This window comes from Spea bombifrons, chromosome 1 (genome assembly GCF_027358695.1).
Source record: "Spea bombifrons isolate aSpeBom1 chromosome 1, aSpeBom1.2.pri, whole genome shotgun sequence".
NCBI classification, from domain to species: Eukaryota; Metazoa; Chordata; class Amphibia; order Anura; family Pelobatidae; genus Spea; species Spea bombifrons.
This window is the reverse complement of record NC_071087.1, coordinates 60,039,577-60,059,473: the sequence shown is the minus strand read 5'-3', so window position 1 is coordinate 60,059,473 and position 19,897 is coordinate 60,039,577. Positions and strand designations below refer to the sequence as shown.

The 19,897-nt window shown below is 40.9% G+C and overlaps 1 protein-coding gene across 1 annotated transcript; it reads right to left on the bottom strand.

The window, feature by feature from the left end:
- Positions 1-3,349: 3,349 nt before the first annotated feature.
- Positions 3,350-14,402, bottom strand: HDGFL2 (HDGF like 2). The gene is made up of 16 exons (XM_053461790.1): positions 14,252-14,402; positions 13,531-13,607; positions 12,956-13,097; positions 12,569-12,736; positions 12,346-12,438; positions 11,795-11,857; positions 11,573-11,708; positions 10,668-10,743; positions 10,029-10,389; positions 8,401-8,489; positions 8,246-8,313; positions 8,092-8,162; positions 6,825-6,926; positions 6,585-6,726; positions 5,013-5,127; positions 3,350-4,094 (listed from the first exon to the last, which is right to left on the bottom strand). The coding sequence occupies exons 1-16, from the start codon at positions 14,321-14,323 to the stop codon at positions 4,031-4,033; spliced, it is 1,839 nt and encodes a 612-aa protein (XP_053317765.1). The 5' UTR covers positions 14,324-14,402; the 3' UTR covers positions 3,350-4,030.
- Between the last annotated feature and the right edge of the window lie 5,495 nt (positions 14,403-19,897).

Below are 19,897 nucleotides of genomic sequence, written 5' to 3'. Positions count from 1 at the left end.
GTATCCAGGTTTCAAAAATATATGGTTTCGATGGGGTAAATTGAATTGGTCGGCTTCAAAGATGCCCCAAGCACTGCAGAATGACCAGATTTGGGGGGAAATGATTTCAAAATAGCAAAAGGCTACTTGCAATTATGGTCTAATAACTTGCAAAAAAAAACCCAAAAACAAAAAAAACATTGGGCATTTCTAAACTCAGGACAAATAGTAGAATCTATTTAGCAGGTTTTTTTCATTAGATTTTGCAGATGAGTAAAAGATTTTTCAAATAAGACTTAGAAAACCATATTTTATACATTTTTTATAGTAAATTAGATGATATGATAAAAAAAATGGTATCTAAAGAAAGCCCTGCTTGTCCTGAAAAAGAATTACAATATATAATGTGTGTGGGTGCACTAAATGAGATTGAATAAAATTACAGCTAAACAGCAACACTGGAAAAATGTTTAAAAAGCCTGTATCCCAAAGTGTACTACCAGTTACAAACAGTCTTGCCATTAAGGGGTTAAGAGGCAAACACACAGTTTTTAAGTATATCTTACCTTTAACTTCTGGATTGAGAGGCTGCATTAAAGCTCCAGGTCTTCGTGCTGGTGAAGTCTCAGATGTGTCTTGGGGTTGATGAAATGTTGCATCAGTTACCAGTGCATGCCATTGTGACATAACAGCATTGCCTCAATACCGATGCTAACTGTCCTAGATGATTTTAAAGGTGTAGTCCCATATTTTCTGCTGGTATTTTTCCACAAATATGACAGTTTCCCTCAATTACCCGAGTCAGTTTCTGGGTATAACTGAAGTTTTACTCTCTATGTAACTGTCATTTGCCTCCCCACACCTCCTGTAATACATTACCTTCTTCATTTATGGCCAAGTGGTCTGTTCAGCAGGCTAGGGTGTAATGGGCTTGGGTTAAACATATTACATTACTATTATATTTTACCAAAACGATCTGTTACTCCATACCTGTTTACCTTTAAATTTCAAATGACATGTTAGTGATGGGTTCTGGCAAGTGCAAAAAAAAAAAAAAAAAAATATAGTAATGAGCTCCTTGTGTAAGTAGCAAAGACAGGAGATCCACCAAAAGTCTAACTCTTAAATATATACACCGTAATAAAGAAATATGTCCTGCTCTAGCTTAAAGTGCAATATGCAATCAATGTAATATAAACATATGGCAATAAACAAGGTGTGCAAATCGGTTATATAAAAAAATTATAAATATGTGCAAATAGATTTGTGCTGATCTATCTGTCTATATATATATATATATATATATATATATATATATCAAGATCTATGGAAAAACATAATGTATGATATCAAAAGTGACCGTGTGCAAAATATGCATTGTATATATAGAATGATTTATAAAGAAGATATAAATTATTGATTAATAGATACAAAGATACTTAAGTTCAGCAAAGTCCAATCTAATATTAACTCAGTTCATAGGAATTGTCCAAGAGAACTGGTCCCAAAAAAATCAACAAAGGTTCTTAGAGAGATTCGTTTGATGTTTCCCTCTTACGGTTAATGGCTCTACGAAGGGAGTAAAAAAAGAGAAAAAATGAAGCTGCAACAGTGTAAATCCGTAGGGTAAAAATATTATTGAATTATTAAAAATTCCTCACAAGGCTGGCTCCGCTTCAATATGTATGGAGCAATTATCTTGCGTATGAGACTCCTTTCTGGTGTATGGTCCCACTTTGGATGTATAGATCTGCGCTTATGAGAATGTAATTGACCTCCAGGCTGGCGCATGCACGTGTGTTTCTGCATTTGCTGGCTAGAGGATGCAGAGCAGTTCACCCTGGCTGGCACATCCAACCAACAAGCAGGCTCTCAGCAAGACCAGGTCACGCAAGCAATAGCCGGTCTCAGTCTATACGTCACAACGTATGTGGCGTAACTCCGTCCACCAAATGCATTTCACCAATAGGGCTTCCTCAGGCGTATGGCACAAAATGTAAATGACTCAGTATTTAAAGTGCTAATACAAAGATCAATCAACCATTGGTTTCACTAACTATAATTTATATAGACTTTTAACAGTATAAGCTCACCTATTAGTTACTAATTAAATAAATAAGCTCAATTCATAATACAGATAGAGATAAACAGACAAAACACGAGAATGACAAATATGTTAAAAACAGATTAGCAAAGAAAGTATAAATCTATGGAGGAATAGTTTAAGTAAGGCAGTGAACATGACTAATTAGAATTAATTAGTAATCTAAGAAACATAGTTACATTTAAGAACCACAATTATAGAAGAGACCTGATTATAACAGCTTAACAAATTTTGAACTTAGTAATATTGCAATAAATTAGAATTAATATTTAAATTAGTGAATAGTACAACAAATAGTGATGTTAAATAAACAGGAGTTTTTTTTACCGAATTATATATCCTAAAAATGTAATGCAGGGATGCACAACCTGTATCGCCCGACGCCTGGGACATGCAGTTCCGGGCGTTGGGCAGGTGGTTTTTTTCCCCATTTAGCCATGCTGTGGGCAAGCAGCAGGGCAAGGATCCAGGTCCAACTGCAGCGCTACAGGGGACCAGGATCCTCCTCTCTGGCAGCCAGTTAAACGTCTGCTCTATGACGGACATACCTGGGAACTTCTTCACTCTGGCTACCTGGAGCCTTCCCTTGTGGGACACGGCCAGGACTACCCACTGACGTCAGAGAGAGTTCCCACTGATGTTGGGGGCGTTCCCACTGATGCCAGCAGGAAATACCCCCATTTAAAGGGAAAGTGGGCAGGGAGCAGGGTGTGTCAATACATAGACCCTCCCATAAATACAGTTTTGATTAAAACTCATTTTTGTATCGGCACAAATAGATTGTCATAAAGGACAGGTAGATTGGGACTACCATTTTACTCCCTTGGACAAGTGGAGGTTTTAAAAATCTCCACACCCCTGTAGAGCTAATAAATTACTGAGTTACCTATGTGGGTCAGGTAGCATTGTAAACATTTGTTTGTACACACACATTACATATACACACATGGGCTTCCTAATAAACATGTATATATAAATATACACACTTATACATACACATATATCCTTTAGAGTGGGTTTGTGAGAGGCCTATAAGGTGCATTAGTTTCTCGTTCCCAGATCTTTCATTTTGTCATTACGTTGTAGGTTTATTCCAGTTTCACTTGGAATATCATTGTGTAGATTTGGCGGAGAAGTTGCCTGTCATATAATTCTTTATTCTGCCTCTTTCAGCCGTTCCGTAATGCTTTCCATTTCTGAGCTTCCAAGGTTTGGTTTACTTCCAACGTATACCCGTCTAACATAAGTGAGAGATGGTCCACCACGTTTTGCGCTACGACGGCATCTTTTATTTACATAGCGCCAAAACACATTCCACAACAGTTTACAATAGGGGTTTATAAGTAAAAACTATATTTAAATGAACAGAAGGTGAAGCCGGGTCTGCTAACTAGAAAATTACATAAATAACCCACACTAGTATGGCTCACAACAAATAGGCATACATTTTTTTTTAATTATTATTACAAATATCCTAAAATCTTCTAAGTAGGGTGTTAAAAGATACCACAATATATCAACAATTTTTAAACTCTAGATAAAATGGACGTTATGTTTTGGACCACTCTAAACAAACAAAACGAGCTGTAAGAAACACCAAGCTCTGAGTCTATCTGGTTTTAACCATTTCAAATTCCCACCAAAAGAATACAGATTACTTAAATCAATTTGATTTTTAGAGAATGTGGCTAGATACAGTTCTTTGGACAGAAACAACCCAGCATTAAGATACCCCTCCCCCCAAAGACGACAAAATACACAGATTATCTATAAAAACTTTTTATACTCATTTCATGTCACAAGAAATAAACTAGGAAAAACAAAACAAAAAATAACCAAACATCACTAAGAGCATAGGGGGACACAGTAGATGCAACCCTTGAAATGGACTTCTGACAAAGACAGTCTTCAGCAATAATGGAGTAGAATCCTATGTGTCACAGACCCTCAACTTCCAGAAGTCTCAGCAGGGATCAGGCCGGCATTACTAGTTTCGTCTGTGAGATTAGTACTGTTAAAGACAAAACATACTTTGTCAAAAATGAACAGCTAATTTATTTTCACCAGTTGAGAAAACAGCATTATTTTAAGAGGCACAAGAAATAATACATTACATTGAAAGATAACATAAGAAGTAAATCCAGAGTTTGTGGTGTGTGTGTGATAAGAAAGGTCAACCTGATGTGTAATGGTGGCCAAGAAATCGACTATTTTAGTAACCAGAGTTAAAAACTGACATAACAGTCTACAGTCCACCAAAACCATTGTGCTACCAGACAAGAAAGCTACATCAGCCCTAACTGCTCCTAAAAAGCTCCAGGGGATGTGTAGGATGCGGTTACATCCCCAACCGATATAAAGCCTGTGACCCCTCTAAGGCTTCTCCCCTGGACAGTTACATTTGTGTCATTTTGCCTCTTCTGTGGTAGCCGCTAGAGCTTCAAGAGGTGGAACATTTGTAGATGTGCTCTTCCCTAAGGGGTCTACAATTTGTGCCACACATACTCCTGCAGTTGGATATTTTTCAGTGTTGATCCAATCTAGCCTGCAGACATCAGTCACACCACAGATAGACATTCCACCCTCTTTCAAAGAAGGCAGGGTCTACAATCTCCCTCAACATTGTTCATCCTTGTAATGGAATTCAGCAGAAGTGTCCTGAAAAAGAGTCACCTACGCTAAAAAATGGACACTTGCTGTTGGATACACCAGAACCTCACCATTACCACTGTACGTGGTTCACAACAGAACAAAATCTGCACATCAACATCATTAGGCTCCTTGCAATTTTGTCTGGTATAAACTCACTGGTCAGACCATCCAATAGTACTGCCAGTGTGAATTTAGAGTAGTAGTTACAACAAGAACTCAATGTAAAATTATACTAGCTGTAAGCATAACAGCTTAGGAATAGTGGTATCCTTCTCACCCGTCTTCTTCCTTTCCATGATCACTTGTTTCACACTCTTGGTTACGTTCTTCACTTTCCTTATCAACACTACCCTCATTTGCTTGGGATGTAGAGTCTCCATTCACTGGCGTTTCTAAAATTTGGTAATTAGGATAAGAAAAAATAGGTATTTCTACGTATACTATACATATCTGAAGACCAATCTATGAAGGTTAGACAACAAAATCCATGAGACCTATAAATAAAACACACAGATATCTACAATCCTGTTTCTCAAACATTTTTCCATTAAGTGCCCGTAGCACCCAATATCACCGTATTTGCTTGATTATAAGACAAGGTTTTTTTTCAGAGCAAATGCTCTGAAAAATACCCCTCGTCTTATAATCAGACCTTAAATAGGGGACCTGGATCCTCCTCTGCCTCCCCCCCTCCGGCCCACTTACCGGTGCTTCTGAGTCCCCGGTGTGTAGCTGGGGCAGCGTGGTAGATGTCTATGCGATTCGCGTAGACAACTTCCGCTGCAGCAGGAAGGAGGCGTGGCTAGCAGCGGGGGTTGTCTGCGTCCATCGCGCAGACCTTCCCCGACTGTCAGAGAACAGAGTTCCCCGCGCTGGTGCGGCACCGGCACGGGGAACTCTGTTCTCTGACAGCCGTGGAAGGTCTGCGCGATGGACGCAGACAGCCCCCGCTGCTAGCCACGCCTCCTTCCGGCTGCAGCACGCTGCCCCGGCTACATGACAGAGGACTCAGTACCGGCTACACGACGGAGGACTTAAGTACCGGTAAGTTTGGAGGAGGGGGGGGGGGGGAGTGTTAAACGGGGGCATAAGGCATTTCTGGAGGCAGAGTGCTCTATGAAATGCCTTTTAACCCCCTTAATGCCATTCTGCCTCCAGAAATGCCTTTTTAACCCTCTATACGCCACTCTGCCTCTTGAAATGCCTTAAACCTCCCTATATGCCACTCTTCCCCATAATATGCCTTTTAACCCTCTAAATGCCAGAGTGGCATATAGGGGCATAAGGCAATTCTGGAGGCAGAGTGGCACATAGGGGGTCAAAAAGCATATCAGGGGGCACAGTGGCATATAGGGTCAAAAGGCATATCATGGGGCACAGTGGCATTTAGAGGGTAAAAAGGCATATCATGGTGCACAGTGGCATATAGGGGGTATAAGGTATTTCTGGGGCAGATGTGCATAACTGGGGGCAGGTTGGAAAATAGAAGGAAATAAAACCAAAATATTTTTCTCAATCATAGCTTTTATTAAAAAAATAGATTACATGAATTAACATTTACTGGTAAAACTTTTTTCCTATAGGGTCATCTTATATTCAGGCTTTTTCTTTTTTTTCTTAAATTAATATTCAGATTTGGGGGGTCGTCTTATAATCGAGCAAATACGGTATTAACAATTTACCCTTAGAGTAAAAATGTCTTAATGAAGGATGCCATCATAACAGTCTGCTGCAAAATACTATTAAAGTTTTAAATGTAATAGGTTTTGAAACTTCTGAGATCAACTAGTACCCATACTATCCTATGGGAGCTTACTGATTATAGGTCCCTTGCTATGCATTGCCTCACCTTTATCTTTTTCGCCGATGTTATCTTTCTGGCTGTCTTTCAGTTGAGACTCAGATTTGGGACCCAGAATACGAGCCTTGATTCGACTGTATACTTCAGTAGCCTTGTCCATTACAGATTGATTGGCCTTGTACCGGCGTATCTGAGAAGGAGGTAGCGAGAATGTGGAATTGGAGTGAATAGAAAAAATTCATGATGCAAGTGCAGATGTCCTCTCTGGTGCAGAGATATGCAACTCACCTTTTTGAGCGTGGCAACCAAATCTGTATTCTTCTGCAGTATATGAGAAGTCACCTGGAGACCACCAAGCTCCTCCAGAGCATTCAGACATTTCTGTATGTCCTAGGTAAAACACATTTGTTTGGTTTTTTTTAAAGAGATGTACAAATAAAAGCTATGAAAGCTTTTTATCACTATCACTGTGCTACACATAAATATTCACAAAGGAAACACTATACGACAACAAGAATGTGGACATAGTGATCTTTGGCTTGTATGCAGCCACTGGGCCCGTTTTATGAAGCTCTTGACATACAGTGCTTGTACGGATGTTGCTTCCAGAGGCAGTTTGGAACTGTAGGAACTGATGCTATAGAGAAACGGCTATGTGTATGCGCTACGCACCTTAGCAGTCAAGTTGTTACTCCTAACCAGGGCCTTAGGAAGGATGAAAAAGGTAAGAGATGGGGAGAAAGGGGTATAAGTGCAATGTATGTTTGTGTGTGTGTATGTGTGTTTATGGGCAGGTGTGTGTAGGGGCAGTGTATGTGTATATGCGTCGGCAGGTGTGTGCTTGTATGGGCAGGTGTGTAGAAAGGCAGTGTGTTATTTCCATTCTCACAATAACAGCACTTGCAGTGGATCAGGGCAGACCTAGCAGGGCTATTCTACTTTCAATGTTTGCCTATGCATTTGATTTTAAACAGCTGTGAACAAGGAGTGTGATTGAAACACCCAAGTTCAATCAGGAGGGTGGCCACATACTTTTGGTCATATAGTGTAATTTTCACAGTACAATGAAAAAGTAGGAGTGGGCATAACAATTCTTGTATGAAAATCTCGCACCCGAGTGTAGAGCAGGAGAAGCACCCCGGCGTACCTTGTACGAGGTGAGTCTGCGTATACACCTATGCTGACGGCATTTTAAGTGCTAGGACAATCCCTTTGGGTCTGTGGGGAAACTCTAGGACTTAGTAGTGGCTGCTCATTATCAGAGACTTACACCTATAGTACATGCCTCAAACATTATGTAGTTGAAAGTAACCTAAACTCATACAGGTAGAATAGTGGGTAACATATAGATCATAAGCAAGATCTAGAGCTGAAACAGAGGTCAGAGGTAGTGCCAACTAGAGCATAATATACATTTCATGTTGCTGCAATAATCATCCTCTGTTTTAAGTACATGGCACAACATTTTTTTTTTTATGGCCTGTTAAAATGAGACATCGGGTGCAAATGCAGTCTAAGTGAAATTATCAGCGTACGGCGTAAATGTTTCACTTACAGGATTGTCCACTTTCAATGCAAACTTGATCTCACTGTGGAGCTTCTGGAGTTTTTCTTCTACTGTAGGCTCTGGAGAAAGATTATACCATGACACCTCATTTGCCTTTTCGCAATATTCAGACATAATACACGCAGCCTATAAAATTACTTACCTTTCTTCTGTGTTTTCCGGTCATTTATTGTTTCTGGTTTCTTTCTTCCCTTATCAGTCTTGGGAGGCCTGGGAAATTGAGTTTTTTTAATGTAATAACTTGTACCTACATCCACAAAAAGTTCATTCTATCAACTACTATAACTCTCTTCTTACCTTCCTCTTGGTCGGTCTCCACGTTTTTCCTTCTCAGTTGTTTTTTTCGCAGACTGTGAAGCTGGTGTCTTTTTGACAGTCTTCTTAATCTAAAAATATTAATAGCATAATAATACCATGTCAGTCTATTTGCGTGTAATAATGCCACACAGTGAAACATTTGCTTTACAAATAATATTTGTATGCAGAAGTGACAGCATCTGGTGTCGGCTAAATGTATTTCTTTTAGTTTAGGTTTTTTCCAATTCTTCCTTGCAAGATGCTTCTAGCTGAGACACACCCCTAGGTCATCTTACAGACACAATATGTTTGAGATTTTGAATATTTTTCAATTTCAGGGACTGTAAAGGCAATTGCTAGGTGTCCAGCATTCATTTAATTTGAAGCCTTACTGTGGGACATTAGGTTCCCGAGTTTCTACTGCCTGCCAAACGACCCCAAAAGCATGATAGATCCATCCCAAACTACTTCTCAATTTCTTTCTGAAACATTCCTTTGGTTATAAATCACCTCTGGCTTATTTAAATGCTGTGATGTATACTTCAGAGGTGGACTGGTGCACCACTACTCCTGTACTCGGCTAACCATCCTTCCTTAAGGATAACAGTTTTGCTCTGCATTCCCAGCAAGTCCACAAACAGTCCTGAGGTCTTCCAAAAGTTCCCCTTTGAATTCCCTAAATTACATGTTGAACCTTGCAGGCAGGAGGTGTTTAGATAGCTTATTATAGCATTCCTCTTGCTTTGTTCAAATCAAGGGTCTTTATTTTTGTACCCTCAGCTACTTAACCCCTTAATGACAAGACTTTCTTACTCGTAGTACATTTTGGGAGTTTACAAATACCCAATTTTTTTTGCTTTTTTCTGCACGTTACAGGGCAATAAGTACCAGTAGCGTTTGGCTATTTCATAACCATTTTCCCCCCAAACCTGGTCATTCTGCCCCATGTGCTATTTCAGGTATCTTTGAATTCACCGTGATTCACTGCGATCAGGAGGTTGTGAAGTCCCCTCTGGGGCATTGCAATCAAGAGGCGTCCTCAATGAAGAGGAATTCTTCTGGAATGCCCCTCACCAGATTTGCATCTGGCTCAGGGGCGTGTTTAACAGACCGGTGATTTGCATCACTGGTCTGTTTAAACCGCCGATCGGAAGGTCAGAAAAACATTTTTTTGGTTTGCCTGGCTAGCCTCACTTGTGAGGCTTCCAGGAAAACTGCGATGCTGCCGACCGACGAACGGCAAATAATGCTACCATGTACATGTACGGGCATGGTCACCAACACACTGTATCGTATGTGGATTGTCATTAAAGGGTTAAAGGAGCACATGGATATTGAGAATGATCCCAACAGTGTAAGAGGCTCAGAGAATAAGATTTTTTTTTAATGGAATTGCCATCACCCAATTTAGTCCCAACAAAAAAATCTGTTAAATCATACTGAACAAATATATAGGAACTGTGCATTAAATGTTAATTAACAAGTTAAAATTTGTGCAGCAAAACTTAACATTTCCCCAAATTTGTGTGTGTTTACATGATTTCTTGAGATTTGCCAGGGGCGCCCAAACCCACCCACAGTTACACCACAAATTTGCAGGCATGCATGATAGACATAACTTCACCCACCTTCTTGTCACTGTCTGAATCTGAGGCCATTCTGTCTTTTTCCTTCTTTGGGGCTTTCTTCCCATCTCCTGGACTAGTTTTCGATTCCTTTGTGGATTTTTTCTCATTTTCAGAGTCAGAAGATGTAAATCTCTTTTCTTGCTTAAAATCTTCATCATCGCTTTGGCTGCTGTCACTGTCAGTTTTACCTTTGTCCCCCTTTTCTATCTTCTCTCTCTTTTTTCTCTCATCCTCCTCCTTTTCCTCCTCACGTAGTCGGCGCAACTGCTCCTCTTGTTCCTTTCTCCTCCGCTCTTCCAGCGCACTCCGCCTTTCCTCATCTCGCTTCTTCCATTCACTAACCCGGTCTGGGGAACTGTCACTATAAATATAGGACAGCGAGGTCAGGTCACCAGCAGTTTATTTCCAAACTGAGCACAACATGAACAGTACATATGGTCTCTGTAGGAAAGGGGAGGTATACAACCAACTCTTGCAATTAGGTATAAATTACTTAACTGTGCTTGATTTGATTTTTCAGAAGTCCTTTGAGTCATAATATCAGAGATAAACATGCACTGATGCACAAGTATGGTAGAAATCATAAAAACCACACTGGCCTACGAGTGATTTAAGCAACACAGAAGCGGAGGATTTTACCTGTCACTGCTAGAGCTGTCTGGGGGAGTCTCTGTTTTTCGGACTCTGCCACGAGGCTTTGATGCAGATTTTTCAACTACCAAAAAAAAACAAAAAAACACAATTTTTTCAGATTTAATAAAAACTATCATTAAGAAAAATGCATTTTTTTATTTTCTTTTATTTTCCTTTTTTTTTTTTTTTTATTTCCTTTAATTTTCCAAACTGCCCCCAGTTATGCATGGGTCAGTTATCTGCCCCATGGCTTGCTACTCTGCCCCCCCAGATATTCCTTATACCCCCGTATGCCACTGCCCCCCCGATATGCCTTATACCCCCTATATGCCACTCTGCCCCCAAGATATGCCTTATAACCCCAATATGCCACTCTGCCCCCCTGACATGTACTTTACCCCCGGATATGCCTTATTCCTCCCTATTTGCCAAACTGCCCCCCTGATATGCCTTATACAACCTTATATGTCCCCTGACGTACCGATGCATCCCTAGACTTGTCCCCTGTGCTCCAGACTCCCTGGTGTCAAGTGGGGGCAGCAGGTGGACGCTTGCTCGATGACAACCTCCGCTGATATCTGGGCCTCATGCCAGGGATTCTATGACTGACCATCAGAAGGTCACGGCGGTGCTCTGTCATAGAAGCCCCGGCGGAAGTGTCGGGTAGCAGTGGAGGTTGTCTGCGTGCATGGCGCATACGTTCACCGTTTGCCAGAGAGTAGGATCCAGGTCCCCTGTAGTTCTGCGGGGGATCTAGATCTTAGTCTTGTAGTAAGTACTCTATTTGAGGTCTGATTATAAGACAACCTCTAATATAAGATATGGGGTATTTTTCAGAGCATTTGCTCTGTAAAAAACCTTGTCTTATAATCGAGCAAATACGGTATCTTCTAAAGTCTTCCTGCACCTACCTGGTTTACGGCCTCTTGGAGCTTTCCTCACAGGTTTTTCAGAATCAGAAGACGACGATGATGACGGCATTTTCACATCATCCTTCCCTTCATCTTCAGAGTCAGATTTTGAGTCAGACCCAGAATTTACTGCTGCCTGGGTAAATATATCTTTGTGTTAGCAAGAAAAAGAAAATAGAAATGACCCAATGCACCCCAACCAACGCTCATATGAGTTCAAACCTTGCTTTTTCTTCCTCCGGGTCCTGTCTTCCTCTGTGTTTTGTTTTTTTCTGGGTTAAAATCCTGGGGAGAAATATCTAATTAGTGTTTCTGATGCGTAGTAGGTTAGCAAAGCGTATCTAAATTGGAGCATAATTCCCTTTTTTAGTGCCCCCTCCGCTATATATATGATTAAACTTTCTATTTGGTCTTGCTCTTTCACGTTTAGCTCAGATTTCACAAAGAATGTTCCAGGTTGACGTAATACAATGATTTAGTTACCAGACTGTAACCACTATGTAGGGAACATTAATAATCTTGGGTAACACTTTTGTTAATATTGATCTGCACTTTTAACCTATTCACAGCTACCTAGTTACTTGCCCTGTTTTGACTCTAATGGACATACTCAGGCTATATATTTATAAAGGTAATTTGTTAGTATTTCGATCTCTTATACTTAGTAATAGGTACCATAAACAATATGCAGCACTGCAAGGGTTACAGAGTATCCGCATCAGTGTATGCTATGGATGCGAGTGGGTCCACCACTTTCACATGGAAAATCTCACCTGGTCACTGTCAGAGTTCTCTTCTTCAGAGGTAGAAGCACTGTCTGGATCCTGCTCACTGGATGAATGTTTTACACGCTTTGCTTTGGGATCCTGCTGAGCACGAGACAAAAAGAACAGCAAGAAAATGGGCATGATGGGTGGGAGGGGGTCAAAGCAATGCCATGCGACTATGTGAAGGATGACTGTGGTTATAGATAGATGCAATATTTCCCAGGATTACCTTGACAATTGGTCCTTTTCTTTTCACTCCCCCAAAATCGCTACCCTCTTCCTCACTAGATGTTGCCTCGTCAGGTGGAGGGAGGGCCGGCACGGATTCCTCTAGTCCAGACTCTGTCCCAGCTGTTGCCTGCTCATCTGGCACATCACTATCAGATGAGCTAACTAACTGGAACCATGCAAAGAATATGAAGGTGAGTTGCCAGTATATTTTTATAACCTTTTATTTATATACAGCACACAATTTACAGAGCACCTCCTACAATGCATACAGTCAAAAAACATGACAAAACCAGAGTTGACAAACTAAGACAAAGTCTAAGGATGCTTAAGGGATGGAAAGGTTGCCAGCTGGAAAACAAACCCATAATGCAGGAAAAACACTCACCGGACGGGGCATGCTATAGCTGGCGTGAGGATTACTCTGTATTTCCCATAGTCCTTCATTGAATCCCTTCCTCTTGTTTGGTTTCCCATATTTATCCTTGTATTTTTCATACAAAAAAAGATCCTTGGGGCCAAGAAATGCTCTAACAAACAAACAAACACAGAATTGGGTGTGAGGATATTAGAAATAATATTAGATATTATATATATATTAGGTGTGAAGATATACTAGTATAGCTATCCAGCATTCATGTCATCATTCCATTGGAAATGTCACGTACAACCTCTAGCACTGTAGGTGCATTATATTAAGCAAAAACAGCTATGTATTTAAAAATATTAACCTTTATGCATTTCAAATTTTAAAAACAAAGACTTATAATCCAGACTGATAAATAAGCAAAATTACTTAATAAACTGCCCAAGATGCTTCTTAAAGCTAATAAATTGAAGAAGAATGACTGCGCCGTGTCTAAAAGTAGCAAAACATCCCAAAAGCAAATTTGTCTAACTATACCAATAACACCTAGAATTAACCACCGGCTACAAACGTGCTACGAAACCATGCATACTTACGTCTCGTGGGTACCATAGAAGAAAATAGGGTACTTGTTGGGTGGGGGTTTGACTGCCCCATCAGCAACATCATCAATCTAAGGACAGAAGGTCAAAGAAACATTTAAGACCTTTTGTAGATGGGAAAGGTCATATTCCAGATCAGCAGTTACATCACACACGGACAAATCTGTATAGCGCCAACATACTCTGCGGCGCTGTACAATTTAACCACAAAAAAACAAAGCTTCCACATATAGATTCAATGGGAATGGAGGACCCTATCTGCGAGCTCGCTTACTTTTTCGTACAAAGTTCATTGCAAGAACGGTGGTCTTATGAGGGCCCCGCTCGTGACCTTTCATTGTAAAAAAGGGGTAATAGGCTACAGTTCTCTGTGAAATGTAATGGAGTCCTTTTACTGACGGTTCATATCTACAAGATCTGAGCAGGGGAAAATAAGAAACACGTCCTCTCCGGTGCTGGAGAACTTTTATTTACACCCCGTTTTGCCCTCATATTTTAATACGAACGACTGAACCGTATACAATCTCAACACTTATCCGTTACACCTCTCAATAACCCCCGAGGCGTAAGGCTAAGACTCCTCTGCCCATTGCGGTTTTCTATCACTTTTTTCTCTTAGTCTTTCAGCGGTAAACGGCTTACTTTTTTTTAATGCCCATCATTCCCTCCCCCACCGGGTCCGTTTCGTTTGGTTTCCGGGACTAGACTTACTGACCCGTGCCGGCCAGTGAGGGTATCCCTTCATCTTGGCGAAAACCAGGTCTCCCGGTTTGAAGTTGTGCGGCATGACTGACACTCAGCTTCGTCGACCGTTTCCCGGTACACACTATCTGGTCAGATAGCTAGCTCCACCGGAAGTCCCACCCCCAGCTTTCGATTGGTCCAAAAAACAGCCCTCTTCCAGCACACAGTCGCTCATTATTTGCGGCATTCAGGGGGGATGGTCTTCAAGGCCATGTGGCCAAGTATGACCTCACGTGACAGGCGTAATAGCGCGTCGATTAATCTGGCGACGGGGGCGTGTCGTCCTGATGTAAACATTCGTACTAGAAGATGAATCGAGTATTTTGTAGAGGAAAGTTTCTTGTCTTGTGTACATATGGCTAGTTTACTTTGTTCTGTGATAGCTTATTGGATTATATTGTTTATAGGCGGACAGGAAAAACAATGCAAAGGAGTGCCATGTCTACTGATCTTGTCCTTTGCAGATAGTATATTCTAGAGTATAACAACCTCAGACGTGTAAATCCACGACGGCATTTGACGTTAACTTGTCAAGGTAGGTGGTGCCACCATCTGAAGATGACAACACATATTGACGAGTGCTGTAAATGGCCTACTCTTAGTTTGCTCTCTAAATAAAGGCCCAGCACTACAAATAATGCAGAGTGGAGGTGTTTATTGCAACACAAGTGGCAATGTTACAACTCATCAAGAGTCTTTGTCAAGCTATAGTAGCAACGAAAAAGGGGGTGTACCTAGAGTATTTGGCATCGGATGCTGAATGTGGCACCCCCCTGCCTGTGCCAACTCTGGCCCTGAAGCAGCCCGCCTGTACCAACTCTGGCCCTGAAGCAGCCTGCCTGTGCCAACTCTGGCCCTGAAGCAGCCTGCCTGTGCCAACTCTGGCCCTGAAGCAGCCTGCCTGTGCCAACTCTGGCCCTGAAGCAGCCTGCCCTGCTAACTCTGCCCCTTTAGCAAGCTGCCTGTGCCACTTCTGACCCTTAAGCAACCTGCCTGTGCTACCTCTACACCTGAAACAGCCTGCCTGTCCCACCTCTGCCCCTTTAGCAGCCTGTCTGTCCCACCTTTGCCTCTCTATCAGCCTGCATGCGCCACCTCTGCCCTGAAACAGCCTACCTGTGCCCCCTCTGCTCCTATAATCAGAATGCCTGTGCCACCTCTGCCCCCTAATTAGTCTGCCTGTGCCACCTCTGCCCTGAAACAGCCTACCTGTGCCACCTCTGCTCCCATAATCAGAATGCCTGCGCCACCTCTGCCCCCTAATTAGTCTGCCTGTGCCATTTCTGCCCCCTAAACAAACATTCATTAATTTATTCATTCATTAATTTTGAAGCCCTATCGACCGATGACGTGGTTGGAAAAACATAAAGTTGTGGACCAATGATGTGCCTGACACCAAAAAAGTTGCAGGGACCCCATGTCACGTTTGCCATATTCAATATGGCAGTGTTGAGCTCTTTTTAAGCTCAGTCAGTGTTGCTGAACTGCCTTAATATCAAGGGCCCTTTGTTTTCTACTTTGAGCAAAATAATAATAATAAAGTAATACAATTTAAGAATAGACCCCAGTGATGTTGCCATGACACCATAAGGTATTTATATGAGTAAGTCCTAAAATTTGTGCTGTATCTTCCCAAAAATACTAGCATGGAAAGTGTTAAAATATCACCATTTGAAATACACTGGGTTGTCTAGTTTTCAAAAATATATGGTTTGGTGGGGGTAAATTGAATTGGTCGGCTTCAAAGATTTTCTAATCTTTTTCTGGGACACGGATGACCAGATGTCAAAGTTGAAAGATGCACATTTCCAAAATGTGGCCTTTTAGCCCACAAACAATGCAACAATCCTTTGCATGGCTGGTATCACTGTACTGAGACGTTGCTGAGCACATATTGTTGTAGAGAATGTGTGTGAAAAAAAGCACAAAAAATGACTACCATATGTTTTGACAGGCTGACAGTTTTTGACATTTTGACAATTGTTTTACACTAGTGCAGGGAAAACCTTAAAATACCAGCAACTGAAATAGCTGAGGTGTCTAGTTTTCAAAAATATATGGTTTTATGAGGTAAATTATATCAGCTTCAAAGATGTCCCAAAAAGCACATAGGGGCAGAATTACCAGATTTGTAAAAAAATAGTTTTGAAATAGCAAAACGCTACTTTTTATAGTAATAATAATAATAGGATACATTTTATTGAAAAAAATCTTGTAATAACAATAATGGTATCTAAAGAAAGTCTTTCTTGTCCTGAAAAATATGTAGTTTGTGTGGGTATAGTAAATGTGAAAGAAGAAAATGACATCTAAACACAAACACAGCAGAAGCTTTAAAACAGCCTTGGTCACGAAGGGTACAAACTTTTAAAAACGCAAAATTCGGTGCAAAAATATACTATCATAGATCGATAGAGTATTGAGGCAGGCAGCACAGGTTCACTGGGGTCAAGCAAGCCAAGGAAGTTGTGGGACGGGAGAAAGCTAAGGTTGTCCAAAGTCAAGCCAAGGTCAAAAGTCGGGAATTCAAACTGGGTCAACCTAGTCAACACTCAGACAGACACCTCAGCTTGGAGCCACACAAGCATTGACTGAGGTGAGAGCAGGGGTGTATATATATATATATATATATATATATATATATATATATATATATATATACCGTATTTGCTCGATTATAAGACAAGGTTTTTTTCCAGAGCAGATGCTCTGAAAAATCCCCCTCGTCTTATAATCGGGGTCGTATTATAATCAGACCTCAAATAGAGGTCTGACTATGAGACTAAGATCCAGATCCCCCGCAGCGATGCAGGGGACCTGGATCCTCCTGTCTCCCCTCCCCCTTACCGGTACTTCTGAGTCCCCGGTGCTTGGTCCGGGCAGCATGTAGATCTCTACGCGATTCGCCGGGAGGAGGTGCGTTTAGCAGCGGGGTTTGTCTGCGTCCATCGCGCAGACCTTCCCTGGCTGTCAGAGATCAGAGTTCCCCGTGATCTCTGACAGCCGGGGAAGGTCTGCTCTATGGACGCAGACAAAATGAGATTGGTGGACAGTCTCTGTCCTTATTAAGCCACATGCGTATGTGTGGATATAAAAATCCTGCTACTATAGCATGATAAAGACTCCTGTGAGTCCTTTGAAGTGCTGAGCATTTATTTGAAGAGTATACTATACAGATGAAGGGGTGAAGGCTTCTGCTAGGCACCTAACCTACAGAGCGCAGCCCTTCAGCAAAGTATTTGGACTACTCTTAGTTTGGACGAAGGGAAATATAGGTAAATATATTTAGCATTATCAAATAAAAGAATAGTTTTTTGTATAATAGAAACATAGAACATGATGGCAGATAAGAACCACTCGCCCCATCTTGTCTGCCGAATAATGTATTGCGATGTGAGAACAAGGTTACGGTAGAATATGCAATACAAGAACAAGGGAGTTTTTTTACTTTTGGCCACTAGAGGGCATAATAATCTTGTGTTTTCAGGACCAGGATGGCTTCCGATTTTGAAATCTGATTAACAAGCGTTTCACATATAGAACATTTAGTTGAAGAAGATGTGAAATCTGAAAAAACAGAAACGGTATTTTGATTTTTTTTCACCCTTTTCCTTGTCAGTGATGGGATGCATGAATTCAGAGGAGTGTGCATTTCTTGCAGATTTGTAGATTCCTTTATTGTAAGAAATTTATGACCACTAAGGTTTTCTTGCTTCTTTGGTGAGAAATTTGTTTAGAAGAAAAACTGAATAATGAATGAAAAATTAAGCTTTATGAATACATTGGGAGTGCTTCTACTGAACTTTACATTTAGGACCAACTGGAGAAGTAAAACAGACATCCTAAACATAGTTTGCTTTATTAGTTTCTGGCCTTGCCCTGTAGTACTTAAGTAGAAAATATGTTGTATGTTAGTGATTTATGGTTCGGCATTGATGTATTCTGGGAAAGACGTCTTAGGTTCAAAACGAGATGCATGCATTGAGTGGGTGTCAGGGTTCCACCCTACCAGCCTGGGCTATGTGGAAGCTGTGTGCCCTGCCTGAGGGCTACCAAGGCGTGTGACCTGCCACTTTGGTTTCCCCTGTCCTCGCTACAGTTCCCATTTATTTTTCAACTCCAGTCCTGCTGTTCTGTCTGTTGTGTGCCTGTATGTACCTACCTACCAGTCATAATGCTACAGACAGAGCCTTTGGTATCCCCTGCAACTGGGCTCCTACCTGACCTGCTTGCCCGGGTCCTGACAGCGGGCTACCCTTCAACACAGCTTGAAGGATGCCTTCAAATTCTTTCTTACACTGCTGTACAAATAAACAGATTTCTAATACATATACATTGAAATGAAAGTGTACAATGCAGGATTTGAGGAAAAGTGGTCGTCAAGTTAGGTTGAGTGTTCTTGGGTTTGACATCCAGTGCCAATTCTAGACCAAATGACACACCAGGCAAGAGACCACCCTGAAGCCCCCACACCAGTACACGTCATGTATTTTTTATACTTTTAGAATGTCAATGTAGGTATGGATCCTTTTTGCAGGAACCCTATACACTGTAAAGCCTTTCAATGCACCTTGCTCAAGTACCAAAGAGACCAGACTTGTTATGGTCTGAATCTCAAGGTTTTTACACCAATGTAAGGTTTAATGTGAAGTCTCTTGAGCTGACAGTTAAAACAGATACAGTTATATTCTATATTGAGTTTATGATATTTCAAGGTCCCAACCCATTCTTTTCTAATTGTTATATCACAGTTGACTGACCCTGCTTGAACACATATACACAAATAATATCTCTGGCTCTTGGAATTTAAGTTTCCAGTTATTGTGTGGTATATAGCACTGTGAACATACTCTTAAGACAATCTCCAACTGAGAAGATAAGGACAATAACATTTCACCCTGATCCCTGTCTCTGTGAAGATACAAATTCTCATTATATATATATATATATATATATATATATATATATATAGATGAGCAAGCAAGGCGGGTTGTCCACCACCTGTAACAGGGTGGTATGGGTTTTAGACCAGAAAGATTTGTAAGGAAAGTGCCTTATTTACTGTATCAGAAGGTAAGAATTTTGTAAGTGTTCTCCAACGTGTAAGGGTGCAAAATTTTACTAATGTGTCTGGTCCATCCCTAACAATGGCAATTTTACCTCTTGTGCTATACACCCTAACTCTCCCTAGACTGTTTGAGCAGGGCCCTCCTTGCCCTATTCCTGTAAGTCAAATTGTTATATACTACTTGTTATGTCCTGTTTAACCGTTTGTACAGCGCTCAGGAATATGATGATGCTATATAAAACAATAAATAATAATACATTTGAAAAGCCATTTTTCTTAATATCACTACTTTTTTCTTATGCCTGTTGCAAGAATACCGTCTTTTTAGATTTAGGCTCAAATAGTTAAGATAAAATCTGATCAAAGCTCAGGGACACTTCCACTAAGCACTAAAAAGTGTTTTGCTCACACTGTGATAACAGCACCTGATATTGGAGAGAAAACCTGTTATTCTTAATCATGTGCCCTGAAATAGAGACTTGTAAACCCAAATAAACTCTGACCTGCAAAGCATAAGGTTAATATCCTACACAAAAACTCTGTCAGCCG